The sequence below is a fragment of the Neltuma alba genome, unplaced genomic scaffold (assembly GCF_004799145.2).
Source record: "Neltuma alba isolate B1F8T4 unplaced genomic scaffold, ASM479914v2 tig00010452_pilon, whole genome shotgun sequence".
Lineage (NCBI taxonomy): Eukaryota > Viridiplantae > Streptophyta > Magnoliopsida > Fabales > Fabaceae > Neltuma > Neltuma alba.
In genome coordinates, this window is record NW_021635344.1 from 284,699 (window position 1) to 304,851 (window position 20,153).

Here is a 20,153-nt window from a genome sequence, read left to right on the forward strand (position 1 = left end):
ATCGTTCTGGAAAAAAAAATGCACTTGCATAATTTACAAGAACACTTGCGTTCGTAACTGTTTTTTTGCTTCCTCAGTTTTAGTGCTCAAGTTTCTAAATGGATAGAACATCTATATATATATATATATATATATGTATCTATGTATATGTACTTACCATGCCCAAGGCTAATTATTTAAAGCGCAAATTTATCAGTAGACCTCAAGATCTAAACGTGAAAAAATGAAATGCATGTAAATATATGACATCTATAAATGAGAGTTATCAGTAAACTAAAAGGATTATAAAGATGGGTGTTTAGATTAGTTTTTTGAAAATAGTTTAATGTTATACAAAATAAGTATATAAGAGGAATTTTGTCTAAATTTACGTAAAAGTATATTTTTAAGTGATTTTGAGTTTTCCAAACTCTAAAAGGCTCGTTGGAGCCAACGAAAACTTTAAGAGCTCGTTTGTGACACGTTATGTCACCAAAACGTATTGGCGGTGGGGCTTAAGCGTTTGGGTGAAAAGCCAAGATAAGCTTTAAGCATAAATTTGATGATTATGGCTTTTGAAACATGAAAAGAGAAGAAGTAGAAGAAAAAAAAAGTTGGCTCTCCTTTTTAAGAAATGTATCATAAATCGCATCGTACCATCTTGCTTATATCCAAATTTATACTCTCTCTGATTCAAAATATAAGTATCAAATTTTTGAAGAGGCTTGCTTTTTTTTATAAGCTACAAATTGGATTTATCTTATCATTTAATGCATTTTTTTCATTTTACCCCTAATTAATTATGTCTCTCTCATGTCTTTTTTCACTTATTCTCTCTCATCCCTTTTTTTACTTACTCTCTCTCCTACTTAGTCTCAATTTAAAAAAAATGGTGTTTTAGAAAAATAAGTTATACTTTTTACATCTTTAACTAATTTTAACTAACTTTTTGAATCACCCGATTTAGTTATTTGATGTTTATATTTTGAACTAGATGAAGTACTATGTAAATTTATTATTATTTTTCATATTCCTATTATAGTTGTCATATTATGTACATACTAAAATTCAAGCTTTTTTCAGTTCATTTTACAACTAAACTTGATTTTTCAATAATAATCCAAACAATTCTATTTTTATGAACTTACTTATTTACAAAGGTCAATCTAAACATCAATTACATTACTCAATCTAACTTTTACCTAATCTTAAGTTTTCAAAAGCTCAATTGAAAATAAGCCACTCTATAGCCAATTCAAACAAGCCTAGGAAGATTTTAATTTTGGATTATTGATAAACTGCATGCCTAATATGACAAAACACTGTATCTTTTCAAATGGTTTGTTATTAACTATTTCATGTTATAAAACACAAAAGAGAAATTTTTTTAGTATTATTTCAAAACCAAACCCAGCAGTCCTTAAAGCCTTACTCCTTCCCTCTAGTTCTTTTCTTAAATTTTTTTTTCTTTTTTATAATACCCGTTGATAATTTGAGTATTAAAATTTGTTTGTAGATGCCCATATTTAATACTGAGTGGTGAGGAAATATAAATTAATATAATGTTGAAATTCAGCGTAATTAATGAGGAGAAAAAATAAAAAATCACTTGAATTTTATAACAAATTTAATACTTTTATTTGTGTTTATTTGTACCTGTGAATTAGTTAGTTGATTTTTATAATAAGGTCTATAGAGAGTACCACTTTCCGCCCCCTTTCTCGTTTTTTTTTTTTTTTGGTGGCTAAAAGCCTAAGACACATATCCTACTAGTCTTTTGTTAGTTTGGCAGACCCATTGTTGTTGACATCACACTACGTACGCCTTTATAAAGAAAGCAGATTTTGCCATTGAAATTTATCTCCGACAAGCCAATCCAAGAAGAAGAAAAGAAAATGGAGGAAGCTGCACAAGAGAATGGACATTCGATGATCAGTCCTACCATCTCTCAGTTCAACGGAGCGGATGACGCCGACATGGATAAAGTCATTGATCACTATGTCGACCGTATGTCTCACACAAGAGATCATTTCTTAGGTAATTTGTTATTTCGCTTTAATTTAAATGTTCTTAATTTGGTTTAATCTTTATATGATCAAGTGATTTAAAATTCGCGTCAACATCCCATAAAACAATAATTAGGCTTTGTCCATATATGTTTCGTGGCCGGTCTCACGCCCGATTAAAACCCTATCAAATCTCTCTCATGAACATCTGTATAAGTCAAAATTATTCAAAGAAGAAGAAATATCAACCATTACTAGTTTGAGTTTCTAATTCTAGTTTTAACTGTCTGTACGCAGGTTATCCAACCAATCTAGACTTCAACTACGATGCACTGGGAAAGTTACTACGTTTCCACTTGAACAACGCTGGTGATCCATTTATAGGCAGCGGTTATTCACTTAACTCAAACCCATTTGAGCTGTGCGTACTTCATTGGTTTGCTGAACTGTGGAAAATAGAGAAGAATGAGTACTGGGGATATATTACGACTGGTGGAACTGAAGGAAATTTTCACGGCATCTTAGTTGGGTAACGTACTAGATTTTTGAGAAGTAAAGCGACGATTCTAAGGGGAAAAAACAATAAAATATCCTGAAAATTACTAAATAACAAATAATTGTGGGTGAATTTTAAAACTATAAATCAAACCTCCTGTACTATTTTGAAATTTTTAAATCTCACGAACTGAAGCATATGCTGTTCACCTTTCTTTTTCTCTTTTTCTCTTATGGAAATATTGCGACCTCAGCACCCTTAGCAGGGTTCCAGCTGCCAGAACTCCAGCAACATGTCACCAAAACTTTGGTGATTGATTGTTGGTGTTCTAGTGACTATTCTTTCTTATGTCTTGAATACTATTTTGAAGCTACTAAGTTTGTTTTTAAAACTCTAATGACTACTTTTATTTAAGTATTGACTATTCTAATATTTCGATTGAATACTTTCATTTTTAAAAATCTAGTAACTACTTTTGCTAAGTTATTGATTACTCTTGCTTTACTATGGACTACTTTTGTTTCAAAAATTCAAAACATGCATCAAGTGTTGTTGGATATCTAGTAAATATTTTTGTTTAGTTATTTACTACTCTTGTATAGTTAATAGCTATACAAAAATAATCATTAGAACTTTGAAAACAAAAGTAGTTAATAGTAAAACTAGAGTAGTCAATATATAACTATATAAAAGTAGTCGCTGAGAGTAAAGACAATATTGTCATTTCATAATGTTTTAAAATTCTAAAATAGTATAGAGGGTCTGATTTGGGTTTTTGTAATTCATCCACCTAATTTGTCCTCTATCATTTTTTAGGGTATTTTATTATCTTTTTTTTTTTCCAACTCTAATCTTAAGCTTGTTAAAAATTTATTTTGTCCCAATTCTATAAATTCAAGTGATAAAATATTGAGATAAATAAGACACCCAAGTGTAGTGAGTTTTTTCCCCCTTTCTATATGTAAAGATCGATTTGTTTATTTACCAATAAAACAGGAGAGAACTACATCCCGAAGGAATAATTTACACATCAGGGGACTCGCATTATTCGCTGATGAAAGTAGCAAGACTTCTTAGAGTCAAGTGTGTGGTAGTTGGAACTCTAATCTCAGGTGAGATTGACTATAACCAACTAAAGAAGTCACTTCTTGCAAACAAGGACAAGCCAGCCATAATCAACCTAAACATAGGTCTTTTGTCCTACTCTCTCTCTCTCTATATGTGCGCACGCGCGCATGAAAAACAATATATAATGGGTGTTGTCTTGCGGCAGGGACTACCTTGAAGGGCGCCATTGATGACCTGGATCTTGTACTCCAATCACTTGAGGACTGTGGTTTCACTCAAGATCGATTCTACATTCATTGTGATGCCGCACTATACGGAATGATGGTACCTTTCGATGTTCGAGTGAGTACATATATGTAACATGTGAAATGAAATACAAATATATATCCAACTAACATTATAACACAATTTAAAGTGCATGAGATAGAACAATATTATTTTGATTGCAGCTTTAGGTTGTACTGGAGATTAACATGACTGTGTTCAACATATACAACCACGAACCCGCACACACGGACTGGGGGTATTTTTTTTGTTACAGTTAGCTGCCTCTTAATTTTGAGGCCCTTCTCAAATTTTTTGAGTTTCTTTTTGTCATTAGATTCTGCATAAAAATAAATAACATTTTGATGGCTTATAAGCAAAAAAATTGTTCAATTTTTAAATGATTTTTGAAAGATTTAATACTCCAAGTAAAGTTTTAAAACATCACATTTTGAATGTACAGGCAGCAGATATTTCTTTCAAGAAACCGATTGGAAGCATAACTATTTCTGGACACAAGTTCCTGGGCTGTCCAATGCCTTGTGGCATTTTTATAACTCGTTTAAGACACATTGATTTTCTCTCAAGCGAAAAAGTAGAATACATTGCCTCAAAAGACAACACCATATCTGGAAGTCGAGGAGGCCATGCTGCCATCTTCATTTGCTATGCTCTCAACAAGAAAGGGTTCGAGGGCCTTCAACAAGAAGTTCAAGAATGCATCAAGAAAGCGATTTACCTTCGAGACTCCTTGAGATACCACGGCATTGGAGCATTGCTAAACAAGTTCAGCAACACTGTGGTGTTTGAGAGGCCTCAAGATGATGCGTTTGCTCGCAAGTGGAGCTTGGCTAGCAAAGGGAATATATCACATGTGGTAGTGATGCAACATGTGTCGCAGGAAATGTTGGATTCGTTTGTGAGTGAGTTTGTGAAGAATCGTTGTGCTTGGTACCAAGGTAATAATAAGCAAATGAAGCCTCCTTGCGTTGCTGAGGATATTGGTGCTGAGAATTGTGCTTGTGCTTTTCATAAGACGACGATTTCTTGGTAATACAAAATCAACATTGAAAGCTAGTCCTATTTTTTTTTAATTTCAAATGATTGTGTGTAACGTTATTTGTACAACCCCTAAGGTCCTCTAATTTGTTAGATCTTTGAATTATTTGAATAAAGAGCATATTTTATTGCTCTTTCTCTCTCTTAATTCCCTTCCCCTTGCTCTCTCTTCATTTTCGTTTGTTTTCCTCCCATTTTTTCTTCTTGTTTCTTTTGTGTTTTGTTATCTCTCCTTTCTTTTGTCGTTTTTGCACAGGTGGCAAGTAGTAAAAAGATATCGTTTCCTAAGAGACTATTGCCAAACAAGTTGAAAACCACAATTAGTGTTCTTGATTATGTTAAGTGATAAGCAAATATTTTATAATTAAATATATTACATTTTAGAATATATTTTGTTAAATTTATGAATATCTTATGCCTATTTAATTAACTTTGATATATTTTCCTCTTTTTAGTTAATTATAAGATTAAAAAGGAATCTTTTTATAAAATCTATTCAAATCCTTTTTATTTTGCAGGAGATATTATGAAGTATATAAAGAGAAGAAGGTGCCGTGGCCACTGAAGGAGGAGGAAGCAAATTAAATATAAAAAAAAGTAATATATCTACATTATATCATATGGGATAAGAGGAGGATAATCATAACTGGGATTTGGATTATATAGTCAGAGGGCAGAAGCACAACTCAAGCACAATTTGATTAAAAGAGGCCGTGAAAGATAGAGGGAGAAGAAGATGAAGAGGCATGTCATTAAAAGAGAGAAGAAAGACACATTAGCAGTAGTATTTGGACTTGTGATGTTGTAGATTATGAGTTGACTATTTATTAATTGTATCAACTCCTGTTAGTGTGGGGGTAGATTAATGTATTCTTCTAATAGAGACAATCATATTTGATACACTATTAATAAATGTTTGCATATTTCTCAGTAATGATCCAATTCGCCACTTTGTAAGGAGTTAACTTTTTTCATTAGATCCAACTCCCATTGATAACTATTGTTGGTATCTGAAGCATTTTTACGTAGTGCTGGACGTTATGAGCCCAATTTATCTCTAAACAAGACGCCCAGTATGAAGAAATAATAAAGGCCATATGGGCCAGCATATTGAAGAGTTAGGGGCCCACATTGTAGAAACAAAAGCAAAGTTGGAGTGTCTTTATTAGGATTTTAGTGATAATTTAGATTAGGTTTACATTTATAAGATTATTTCCCATTTAGTATTGTTTCTTATTGATATTATGAATATATTTTTTCTTTTTTGAGTTTCTTCCCTTTCTCCCCTCCTGAATTTGTCTAGTTGCTTGTTGCTTCCTCTTTTGCCCCCTCTATTTTCTCTCTCTTCCCTCCGTTCCTTTTTTTCTTCTTCTTCCGTTACTCATAGAAGAGGCTCTTGTACTAACTTTTCCTACTAATTTCCAGAATAATGCTTGCGAGTGGTGGAACTGAAGAAAATTTCCACAGGATCTTATTAGGGTAATGTACTAGATTTTCGAGTAATATAATGAGGGGAAAATTACCATGAGATCCCAAAAAAATTAATTATCAAAAAGTCCTAGTGACAAGTGAGCTGTTGTCATTTAGTATATTGAAACTTGTCATTATATGCTGCTATGTTTGGGAGTTTTTAGTAATTATGTTCTTTTCTTGGGACTTCATATCAATTTTACCAAATTATAATCCTCAGGTTGTTATAAATATATTTAGCCCCAGTTCTATAAATTCAAATGATAAAAATATTTTTGCAAAACAGGAGGGAACTATATTCTGATAGAATTATTTACACATCAGGGACTCGCATTATTCGGTGTTGAAAGCAGCAAGACTTGGAGCCAAATGTGCAGTACTTGGAACTCTAATCTCAGGTGGGATTGATTAACGAACTAAAGAAGTCACTCCTTGCAAACAAGGGCAAACCAGCCATAATCAACCTAAACATAGGTCCTTTTCCTACTCTCTCTTTCTCATTCTTTCTCTCTATATATAATGGGTGTTGTCTTGTTGTGGGGACTACCGTAAAGGGAGCCATTGATGACCTTAATCTTGTACTACAGTCAATTGAGGATTGTGGTTTCACACAATATCGATTCCACATTCATTGTGATGCCGCACTGTTTGGAATGATGGTACCTTTTGATGTTAGAGTGAGTATAAGTACACACGAAATGAAATACAAATTTCCAACTAACATTATAACACAAAATTTAAAGTAATTAACACGCTTCTCATAACTCTTATGATAAGTAACTTAATATATATTACCTCTATTCTTAATATGAGAGTTTATTTGACTTTTATTTTGGTCCTAAATATAAGATCTTAATTCACTTTGTCTCTTATATTTATCTATTTCTTTTCAAGATAGTTTTTGTAGTGATGATATTTCTGATTAATACAATTGATTAGTAAAGATATTTTAAAAAAGATAATACCTATTTATTACAAATAACTAATTTAATGAGATTTCTTAATATATTCAAATTAGTCAACTAGCATTCAGGACCAGAATGGTAGTACATCACATATTGAACGTACAGGCACCAAATATTTCTTTCAAGAAACCCACTGGAAGCGTTACTATTTTTGGCCTCGAGTTTCTGGGCTGTCCAATGCCTTGTGGCATTCTTATAACTTGTTTAAAACACGTTGATTTTCTCTCAAGGGAACAAGTGGGAATACATCGCTTCAGAAGACAACACCATCTCAGGAAGTCGAGGAGGCCATGGCGCCATCTTAATTTGGTATGCTCTCAAGAAGAAAGATTTCAATGGCCTTCAACAAAAAGTTCAGGAATGCATCAAGAAAGTGATCTACCTTCAAAATTCCTTGAGAGACCATGGCATTGGACCGTTGCTAAACAAGTTCAGCAACGCTGTCGTGTTCGAGAGGCCTCAAGATGATGTGTTTGCTCACAAGTGGAACTTGGCTATCAAAGGGAACATATGACATGTGGTCGTGATGCAACATGTGTCACTTGAAATGTTGGACTCATTTGTGAGTGAGTTTCTGAAGAATCGGTTAGTTTGGTACTGAGATAATAATAGGCAAAGGGAGCCTCCTTGCATTTCTGAGGATATTGGTGCTGAGACTTGTGCCTGTGCTTCTCACAAGATGTTGCTTTCTTCATATATAATACAAAAGCAACATTGAAAGCCAGATTTTTTACGTCTGTTAATGAGGCGACTGATGTAATAGGTCTACTTTTACATCAGATTTTTTCCATCATGATCTTTTTAAAGATTATTTTAAATTTAATTTATTTCAAATAATTGTATGTAGAGTTATATAAATGGCCCTAATGTGTCAGATATTTGGATTATTTGAATAACGAGTATACTGAGTTCTCTATCTCTCCATTTTGCCTGTCTTGCTCCCATCTTTTCTTTATTGTTTTCCTCTCCTCTTTCCTCTTCTCCCCTTTCATTTTTTTTTCCCACACAGCAATTTAAAAAGTCAACTAGTGGTAGCACTTAGAGCTTTAGGCACTACCCTAGGTGGTTTTAAAAAATGAAACACAAAAAATAATGAAAAGTTGTACTACAGCCCCCATTTTAATAAGATTTGCGGCTTTTTTTTTTTTTTTTGGATTACTTCATCCGGTATCCCAGGGTAATAGGCGTCTTTCAGCCGTGACAGCGACCCCAGACTAATCCGGATTCGGGGGCTTGCAAGGATCCTTTCAGACGGCGCCCCCTAGTCCCTTGGAGTGCTGCGTTCCCACGTCTCAAACCCAAGATCCGTGGTTAAGCTAGGACAGCCCCAGCCAGCTGACCTAACCCCGCGGGGTTTGCGGCTATTTTTTTTCAGTTCAGTGTATTTTTATTTTTGCGGCGGCTATTTTTCTTAGAAGTAATACCATGCGTAGACTACAAAAGCCTCTTTTTGTTTTTCTATAGTATTGGATGCGATGAGCCCATTTTATCAATAGGCCGAAGATGTCTACGAAAGAAGCCCAATATCAAGAAACAAAAAAGCTAATATGGGCCAGAATATTGAAGAGTTAAAGGGGCCCCCAGTCTAGAGACCACAATAAGGTTGGGGAGGGTTTGGTATACAGGGTTGTCAACTGGATCCGGATCCTCCCAGCGGCCATTTTCTCAGCGTCCGTCAGAATCTTTAAATCCTATCCATCCAATTCATCTAAGAGCTCACAAAAAAAGCTTCTGTAATCGCGTCTGGGCCATCACGTCCTGTTTGCCAAATTCATTCCACGGCCAACTCGTTGAAGTCAAACTCCTTTGGTGACCTAAACAGGGATTTCCAACGCAGATGGGAAGCTCCGTCATTACCTAATCTACCTTACACCTCTTCCTCTCTATCTCCGCCCTTCTTCTCTATCCCTCTCTTCCTCATTCTTTGACTGTTGAGTGCTTATAGTCAGGCAATCTCCATAGAATTCTTGTGAGGTCCCATCTCAGTGTTGCTGCTGCTAAACTTGAACAGGGGGATCAAAGCAAAGGGAAGCTCAAACGAAAGTATCATCTGCAGAACCATTTTTGTTATTATGAGTGGCCTTTGGGTTTTTTCTTTTAAGAAAATCGAAAAATAAAAGATTATCCATATTGAAAAAATTGGCTGAATGCTTTCTAATTATGTGAACGAGATTCGGTGTCTTTAGAGAGAGAATTTTCCAACATCTGGACAGGAGTTTGTCATTGGTTTTCTGCTTGATCTAGTGCAAAGTTTATCCTAAATTCATCTTCGTCTTTTGTTATGATCAATCTCTTCGTTCTACTTTAGTAATTTATTTCTCTAGTGCTCATTGATTGGACTTCTAGTTTCATCCGGTTCTGTTTTCTTTTCTGTTCAAACTAAAATCCATTCCTATAATGGAGATAAAATCCATTCCTATAATAGAGATTTTTTTTGACATTGGCTATTGAAAAGAAATCAAAGGTTATCATGTTTTATGGATAAAAGAAACAGTTTTTATCTGAATGTGTTTGCATTTGAGGCTCTGTTCGACTCTTAGCTACAGTTTGCCGGAGGTCGACGTTCTCTTCGCATTTGATGCGTTCTGAACATGCTGTGAAGATCCTGAAAATGGACGCCTGAGATTTATTTGAAATAAATGGTTCAGATGCATATTATAATAGTCTAATGATGTGGCAAACCATGAGCCACATGATTATCTTAACGGACAGGATTTAAAGATTCTAAGGGACGCTGAGAAAATGGCTGCTGAGAGGATCCGGATCCGACTTGTCAGCCGCTTCTGACTCAGTAATTGAATATAATATATACTAACAATGAATAAAGGTCCAATTAGTACAATATTGGTTCATAATTCACAATGTTCTGCGTTTGAATCCCTCTGATAATATAATATAAGGACCTTGTTGTGGGTAATCTGTACGTACACTTATAAGTATTTTTTGAGCTTAGAAGTATACTCTGATCTTGATAAGCCCCATGTCCCAACTCATGTAAATATTTTTTTTAAAAATAATTTTATGAAATCTACCCTTTATGTTGAAAGACTTATTGTTAATTTTATTATTATTTTTATTAATATTTTTAGTTATAATTTAGATTAGGTTTATATTTATAAGATTACTTCCTATTTAGCAGTGTTTGTTATCTTTATAATTTCTTTTCTTTGAAGCTTAACTTAGATTTAGGTTGTCTAGTGCTTATATTGTAAGTTTTTTTTATTATGAATTGAATAATATTAATATTTGAATATGTTTTCTCTTTTTTGATTTTCTTCCCTTTCTTCCTTTTAGTTCCTCCCTCCTCTATTTTCTCTCTCTTTCTTTCCCTCATCCTAAATCACGTAGGCAGGCCTCTTGACTGTAAAGAAAGTTATTGCCTTTCTTTGTTTAGTTCACTGTATTTCCATTTCCAATAGCTTACAGAGGGAGAATTAGATATTTTGTTCATCTTTTTCTCTTCCGTTACTCACAGAAGAGGCTTGTTTTCCTATTAATTTTTGGAATAATACTAGGACTACGACAGAATGACTAGGGATATATTGATGTATTCTTATGTTAGTGTGCTATTACAAAATGATGTTAGACTCAGCAAAAAAAAAAAAAAGGAAGAAGAAGAAGTTTTTATCGGAGTAATTAAAAAAAATAATTTGGGAGATTTTATCAATTAAATTGAGCTTAATTATATTGTAATTAACTTGAATTAGAAATTGATTGCATTAAAGTAAAGCTTAAAGGGAAAAAATGTCTTATTTTTATAATTTACTCTAAGTAATTGATATTTAGAATACATGATATTACATTATCTTGAATTTTATTGTTGGTAAATTAAAATGAAAAGCTAAAAAAAAAAATGAAAGACAGTTGAGGAGCCAAAAAGTTGCTATATATTTCACAAATTACAAAAGATGCCCAAATCAATGCACACCATTTTGGCAATTAGGGCACAAGCACAATCTTCGAATCCATCTCCATCTTCACGACCCAAAAACCCATCTTCCTCCACCTCCTCCCTTTGTCACCGTCCCATCCTTCATTTCATTGAAGCCGAACACTAACCACTCCAATCAGTCCCTTCGCCTCAACTTCCATGGTAGTCCGTAGTGTAATATGATCAAAATATTCAATATGATCGTTGAAGCAATGGTTGACACCATGAGAGGTTGAGTTCGTTACCCTTCCAGGTTGAGGCTTGGCTTGAGTTTCAGAACCAAAATAGGGTAGTTTAGTTCAGTTTAATTCATTTCCTATTTTGCGCTTTATGATTTCCTATGTTAGGAATGTTAATTTGTATATTGAGACTGAATGCACGTTGTAATCTTCTGTTAAAATGAGCATTGTGATTTGAATTGAGTTGTATATCTCGAGCGTTGGTTATATGGGAGTATGATCCCATTTTCAGTTCATTGTTGCGACTATGTTTAGCATGTTGTTGGATATTGTGATTGCAATGTCTTTTTCAGAGTGTCTCTGTGAGCATGCTGCATTAGGAAAGCAAGTTTTATTTTATTACCAAATTCATAGCTTAATGGCAAGAAGAAGGTACACAAAAAGAGGAGGTTAGGAGTTCAAATCATGGAAGGGTCATATTTATGGTGATAATATCCAGTGGGTAATGTGGAGCATCAAGGTGTGGACACGTGGCATAGGCGAGGTGGCGAGTAACGTGGCGACATCTAGTAGGCGACCTGAAACAACCTTTCTAAATAAACTAATAAATCTAATTTTTTTAGAGCAACTTCAAAAAATAATTTAAATTTTTTTGTAATAAAACCATGCAAACTAAAATTTATCACAATCATATAAACTAACCTATTATATAAAAAGGTCATCTGTGATATAAAAGAGCAGCACCCAATCATACATCCTATCATGGATAAAAAATTTTCCTTAACTCATTCAAAAGCAAATCATGTTAGAAAGGATCAATCTCATCTAATATAATTATAAAGCAACATATTATATAGCTTATAAATCAAAATAATAAGAATTAAATCTTAATTCATATTTTATAATAAATTCATAATAAACAAATCATATGCAATCCTAGGCCTCTGGCCAACTACCAGCATGCATACCATAACAATACAAATCAAAGGATACAAGAACATTATAATACATGAATCAATTAAACACAGTTTGTCCTAAGATGGTGATATACAGAAAACAACATAACTCATAAATCAAGGAGATGCTACAAGTCGCTAATGTAGCTTTACTCCTTTTGAGCTTTTCTTGACGTCCTTCCTCTAAAGCTTTCACCTAGAAAATGTTAAACAATAGGGATTCAATAACTAAATCCCTACCTATCACACACACTAGCATAGGCTAGTGAGGTGTCAGGTGGGATACACAGTGTTAATAAATCAATAATCATTTATTTAACCATAAACTCACAATATCATTTATTTGACAGTTAAACTTACAATGACCATATAAATTAGATATTTCAGCTAGTCTCATGTAGTTGATAATATCACAAGGGATAACATACTTTTCATTTGTCTAAAAGATATAAATATTAATGAAGATTCTATGTCATATGCAACTTGTGAACCCAAATCCACCCTTATATCCTTCTTATTTTCACCAACTTGACCTATGAGCTAAGTTCTTTTCATTTGACTGGACACTCTTATAAGATCACCATATGAGTGATGTGGACCAGCCAAAGACCACAGAGACACTGCCAGAAAAATGGCTTTTAACGGCGGTTTTGGAGGCGGAGTAAAAAGAGTCGACGTTGAAAGGATAAGAAAACACGGTGGTTATTAACCGCCGTGGAAAATAAACTTTCAACGGCAGTTTTCAATAAAACTGCTGTTGAAAATAAACTTTCCACGGCAGTTTCATCTCAAAACCGCCTTGGAAATTCAAATTTTACATGGCGGTTTCTTCATAAACCGTCGTTATAAATTCATTTAACAGCGGTTTGTTGAATAACCGCCATTAAATGTTCTTTTTTTCATTCGTCATTTTATTTTATTTTACCACCTCCCTGTAGTTTAGGTACCCAAATCGGTAGAGTAATATATGCAGCACCATTTGAAGATTACCAAATGAACACCAAAGCATTATCTCAACAAAACTTTTTGAATATTACCATATATGAACATCAACTATAGTTAACAATCAAAAAATGAACCAATATGTCAGGAAGCTAAGAGACCTTAGTACTTGACATTTTAAAGATTCTCTAACAATGTGGTTGACAAAGAGTCTCTTATCAAATTGATCTCGTCCATGCTATATGGCATAACATTTTCAAATGCCTGTAAATCAAAAATGGATTCATATTAAAAATGTGAAAAAATGGGTAGAATTACATGCAACATAAGTTATATTTAATTACCTCATGTAATTTTTCAGTTACCCCTGTCTCAATAATGTCATTGATATAACGGATGACATAATATCCGCATTCAACTTTCCCAAGTTGACAACGATACTGAAAAAATAAAAAATTTATAAGCACTAGCTAATTTGATGATTGAAAAGATTTATAACTACATATTTAGCTCAAAACAACATACTTGTGGGATAAACCATGTTGGTGGTTGCATATTTTGATGCCTGGTCATAAAATTGAAAGTGTGAAAAGCCCTATGAACATTCAAATATTAGAACATTAGAACACATTTTTATAAACTTTATATGTAATAAATATATAAAACTAACGTGTCAATGACATCTTTGGTTTCTTCGGTTGAACTTCCACGGAGGGAATTGAACCAGTAGACTTTATTATCAAAAGGGGTGCAAACAATTAGAGTCCAATGATAACTGCAAAATACGAACCATGTTAATTATAATCCTACATATATAACAAGTGTATCTCAAATATAATAATATACTTACCTTTCCACGTAAGGTACAAAATATATTTTCTTTTTCAACTGCGTCATTGCGGTCATCATGTAGATCGACCTAGCTTTCACAGTATTGGCTATTTTTTGTACCCTTTGAGAACACATAAAGCCATATGTGTCCTCAAGTCCTGCCTGCCTACAAACTTCAGCAAAATGCTTGTTATTCAAATAAGAAATATTAGAATATGCATAAGTATAATACAAAAAAAGAAAATGATATTGTAACTTACAAAATAGCCAGCTGCATAAAGACTATATCCAACTCCTCAAAGTTAAGGAACTGAATGAGGTCCTTCTTGTCAATAGTGAACTGGTATGTGACATCTGAACCCACAATTCCCGGCGGCATATTATAAGTAAGAGAGTTTTCCATATTTGTTACCATGCTATGAAGAAGCTCCAAACTCCCATACATAACCCCAATATCAACAGGAAGAGGCAGCAGGACAGGTTCTGAAACACTACTTGCCGTCTTTTTTGTTGTCACCTTCTTTGATGGTGCAGGCTTTCTAATAAGTCGTTTTGGCCACATAATGAAATTTCCTTTAGCCTGAACTAGCAGGCAAACCTCATCAGTAGAGATGGGCACTGGTGTATCACCTTGACCGCTACGGATTTTATCCACCGTCACCCTCGATTGATCTACTAGAACTTTCTTCCCGTGGATCGTTGAGCCCGAGAATACTCAACCATTAGCAAAATGAAATGTCGAATTTCCATTAACGTCGACATAGAGACAACATGGTGTTCCATTGTCTTAGACAGGGTCAAGGCTAGGGTTAGGGTCAGATAATGTCAGCTGTTGTGTCTGATTATTACTGCCCTTTCCACTTTTCATCATAGGTGAACCCTGAAATATAAGAAGAAATTACTTAAAGCACATTATATAAGTTTAAATTGACGAAATGAACCTTTATTACCTGTGACGGCTCAGACACTCGGGGCATTTGGAATCCGGTCGTGCCCATCATCATCATTGCAAACTTGGCATCAAACTCCTCACGCATCTTTTGCATCTCTGCCTTGTGTTCTTCACTAAGTTGAACTCGAACTCTCTCTGTTTCTTCTTATAATCGTCGGTCGAGTTCCTCTTTAGATACCATGTTAGTGAAGGATGATCCGATACTTTTTCGACAACCAGGACCAAAAAATTGTTTGATGCCAATTCCTTTAGGGGCCCCTCTGACTCTGCCAGGATGGTCAGCCTTTCCAATGGCAGTGGCCAAGATATCCATCCGCCCATGAGGAACAAATGTACCTTGGGATAATTGCTCCTCAAGTGTATCCTGTAACATTAAAATAACAACTTCAATTTAACATAATTAAAAAAACAATTAATGAAGCATAATGCTAATATCACTTACAATTTTCTCAGCAACAATAGCAACCTCTGGAGTGAGATATTGACTCCTTTTAATCCTCGCCGCCTTCCATTTTTCTTGGCGAGAAGGACGGTCGATAGGTGGAATGACTCCTGTAGGATCTGAAGCAGCAGCCATTTCTGCACTCTTTTGCCGATCCTCCATCATACTTCTTTCCAACCCACCATACCCTGCACGAGACATGGTATGTGGGTACACATTCAGCTCAGATATTTGCTTGTTCTTCCTACTTAGTGCCTATGACAATAAAATGAATTTAACAAAGTTAGTTTAGTTAAATATAATATAAATTGATAAAAAAACTAAGTTTGAAGAAACCAAACCTGAAATGCAGAGTCTTGACGTTGCTGCACAAACCTCTCTCATGCCTCGTCACTAATAAAAGAGTATTGTTCTTTCGGATGCTCGCCCTTTCTTTTTCCATGAAGATACTCTCTTGTAAGCGTGGATTTAAAATCCCTCCACCGGTCATTGAGTTGCTTATACAAATGGCTTCTCATTTCTTCAGTTGCGGAAATATCAAATGTCAGCTGCAATATAATACGATAGAGTTGTAAGCAAATAATCAATTATAATTAACACTAATAAAGAAAAGAATTCGTAACGTACCAAAATATCTTCCCAAATTTTTTGTTTTAAGTTTTTATCTACCATCTTCCAATTAAGAATGTCAATCCCAATCTTACTGCGTGCAAGATAGCCCACGTAACTAGTAAATTTAGCCCCTTCAGGACCTATAGCTTTCAAATCAGCGTCAAAGTGTACTACAATCCTCGGGGGCTGTGTGTTCTCATCACGTAAGGCCAACTTCTTCATACGGGTTGGCCCTCTACCTCTTTTCGCTCTATGGAAGGAGTTGTCATCGCTAGAACCCTGTTGATAAGATCCATCCATTTCCTGTTCAACAAACAACCAATAAATATTAGAATATAATAAGTCCCATATAAAACATCAAGTATATTAAAAAAATCACATTAGCTATGAAAGGCCTTACAACGATTATCCTCCCAAATTCCTTCACAATGATCATCCTTAACCGCATAGTCATCATCTACCAAATCTAATTCAGCAATTTTAGGTCTAGTAACTGTGAAAGGCGGGATTTCGTCAAGATTGACCTCTGAGTCATCGTCATCTCGACCAAGTCCTTGCCTCTTACCTTGGAGCACCATAGATAATTTCTTTTTTGCTAGATCGGTAACATAAAACACTTGTTTTGCTTGATTTGCCAAAATAAATGGCTCATCTCCATATCCAATCCTCTCAAGATCGACTGAAACAAAACCAAATTCTTCATCAACTTGCACAACACTATTATTAACCCACTTACATTTGAAGACAGGAACTTTAAATTTGGTATAGCTAACCTCCCATATCTCTTTTATTACTCCATAATAGGAGATTGACGCTAACATTAGGTTTCTATCTTTTGAACTAGCAAAATGCATTGCTTCAGCTACTACCATCACCCCACTGTTCTGCATGGTACTCTTATCATCTTGGGTTTTTGTATAAAATGAATAACCATTTATGTCATATCCGCCCCAACACACAACCTCAAAACGAGGCCCTGCAGCTAGTCTCTGTATTGTTTCAGAAGGATTACCATCCTTTAACACTTGTTGCTTGAACCACTCGGCAAATGACTTGTTATGCTCGTTGGCTAGTTGCATATCGTTCTTTCTTGGATTCAAGTTCTTCAACATATTCTTGTGAGCATTCAAGTAAGGCAAAACTTTATCCGTGTTGTTTAAAATATATAGATGTGCCTGCATTACAACATCTCTTGACATAGACCTCACTATGACACCTCGTGTTCCCTTGCTTCTCCCCTGATCATGCCGAGATTGAGGAAGTCCAACTGTCTTTACCTTATCAAGATACGTATTGCAGAATTCAACTGCCTCTTCAGCTATATATCTCTCAACAATTGATGTCTCAGGCCGATAAGGATTCTTAAAGTACCTTTTTAGAATTTTCATGTATCTCTCAAATGGGTACATCCACCTTAAACACACAGGGCCGCAAAGTCTTATTCTCGTACAAGGTGAGCTATCAAATGGACCATAATATCAAAAAATGAGGGAGGAAAGTGCATTTCTAATTGGGAGAGGATCACATAACCTTCATTTCCTAATTCATCTAACTCAGCAGGATCAATGACTTTGCTACAAATAGCGCTAAAAAACATACAAAATCTTGTAATAGTACTTCTCACATCGGTTTTCATAATGCCTCGAATAGCAAGTGGAAGTAATTGTTGCATCAACACGTGACAATCATGAGACTTCATCCCTGTTATCTTCAAATCATGCATTGAAACAAGTTTGTTCAAATTAGAAGAATAACCTTGTGGCACCTTCAGGTTATTAATAAAACCACAGAAACTTGTTTTCTCTGCTTTTGATAATGTGTGTGCAGCTGGATGTAAATAAGCCCTTTTACCCTATCTTTCTTGTGGGTGGAGGAATTTTCTTATTCCAATTTCGGCTAAGTCACGTCTTGCATTGATTCCATCCTTAGTCTTTTCACTTATATGTAAAAGTGTACCAACAAGACTCTCACACACATTCTTCTCCACATGCATCACATCTAGACTATGTCTCACATCATGACTTTGCCAATATGGAAGATAAAAAAAGATAGATCTTTTTTTCCATATATTCCTCTCAACGGCAGTCTTCTTCTTCTTCTTACCAAAGACCACATTAATTCCCTCCCCCCGCTGATAAACTTCTTCTCCAGTTAATGGTCTTGGAGCCATTTTATATTCTTGTGAGCCATTAAATGCCTTTTTCAATCTACGGTAAGGGTGATACCGACTAAGAAACCTTCTGTGACCAAGGTATACCGTCTTCCTATCATGTTTAAGTTGCATATAGTGGGTGCCTTCTTTTCATATTGGGCATGCTTTATGCACCTTAACACTGTATCCTGACAAATTTCCATATGCTAGAAAGTCATTTATCGTGGTGAAGATCATAGCACGTAAGTTGAAGGTCTCTTGTTTATATGCATCAAACACATCAACACCTTCCACCCATAATTTTTTCAGATCCTCAATCAAAGGTGTCAAATACACATCGATATCGTTTTCTGGCTGTTTTGGCCCCGAGATCATCAAAGATAGCATGATATATTTTCTTTTCATGCATAACCAAGGAGGCAAATTGTAAATTACGAGAAGCACCGGCCAAGCACTGTGTGTGCTACTAAGATTACCATATGGATTAATTCTGTCTGTACAAAGACCTAGCCGAAGGTTTCTTGGCTCGCTACCGAATTGAGGAAATTTTTGATCTATTATTTTCCATTAAGGAGAATCTGCTGGGTGACGAAGCTTTCCATGACATATTTTCTCATCGAAATGCCATCTCAAGTTCTTTGCTTCTGTGGCATTAACAAATAGATGCTTAAATCGTGGTATTATTGGAAGATACCACAGAACCTTCAAAGGAGAACCTTTGGTCATATCATTATAATCACCACCATCTTTCTTAACCTTGTATCTTGAAGTCTCACATTTAGGGCACTTATTCAACCCTTCATACTCATTTCTGAATAACATACAGTCATTAAGGCATGCATGTATCTTCTCATATTCCAAACCTATTGGACAGAAAATCTTTTTTGCCTCATACATTCGTTTCAAAAGTGAATTCCCCTTTGGAAGAATAGCACTCAGCAGTTCAAGTAATTCGTGAAACTAGCATCGATCCAACCATTTTTTGCCTTCAAGTTCATCAATTTCAACACGGTTGTCAACCTTGTGTAATCATCTTTACACCCTGGGTATAAAGGCGTTTCTGCATCACTACACAAAGTTTCGAAAGTGGAAGAGAACTGTCTAGAAGATTCAGACCTTATGTCATGAAACATATCCGAAATTCTAGCACCAAAGTGTTCATTCACAACCTTCTCCTTTCCAGATAGTGTAATCTTTCTAATTTCTCTATGCCATATCCAATTTGTATACCTCAAATTTATCCCATCACAGATAAGATGCTCTTTTATCTCAGAAATACTCCTTCGACTATTGTTTAGGCATTTGACACAAGGACAATAGTATAATCCATCTCTTTGATTAGGGGCATTTCTCTGAGCAAACTGAAGAAACCTTTCAACCCCATCTTCATATCCTTTGCTAATTCTCTTAGCTTTCATCTAACTATGATCTATTGTTCTACAGAGTCAATGAACATAGTTGTCAAGCTCAATTGTAACTCCTCAATTCAAATATTGAAATAATAATATAATTAAATGTTAGTCAATAAATTAAAATTGACTAACACTTAATTACAAATTAAAAGGAATGTCTCCCTTTTAAAAATAAAAAATTCGTATAATTTTTCAATCTAATTTTTCCTATAACAAATCCTAAATTTGTATACAAAATTGAACAAATCAATCAATCAAAGTTTATAACGAAAAAAAAATCACAAAACAATTAACAGATTATTTATTACTAAATTATAAAATTTATTTCAAAAAATTTACCAAAAATTCGAAATAAATATCAAAAAATTATTAAAAAATCAAAAAATTCAAAACTAATCAACTTCAAAATTTTAAACATGTTTCTAATACCGTACATA

At 34.6% G+C, this 20,153-nt stretch overlaps 1 protein-coding gene and 1 pseudogene across 1 annotated transcript; both read left to right on the forward strand.

Moving 5' to 3' along the window:
• The first annotated feature begins 3,355 nt into the window (after positions 1-3,355).
• LOC114756682 (serine decarboxylase-like) lies at positions 3,356-4,867 on the forward strand. Its single transcript, XM_028945624.1, has 3 exons — positions 3,356-3,671; positions 3,755-3,891; positions 4,277-4,867. The coding sequence occupies exons 1-3, from the start codon at positions 3,536-3,538 to the stop codon at positions 4,865-4,867; spliced, it is 864 nt and encodes a 287-aa protein (XP_028801457.1). The 5' UTR covers positions 3,356-3,535.
• A 1,434-nt stretch (positions 4,868-6,301) lies between these two features.
• On the forward strand, positions 6,302-8,118 carry LOC114756672 (serine decarboxylase-like; annotated as a pseudogene).
• Positions 8,119-20,153: the final 12,035 nt, after the last annotated feature.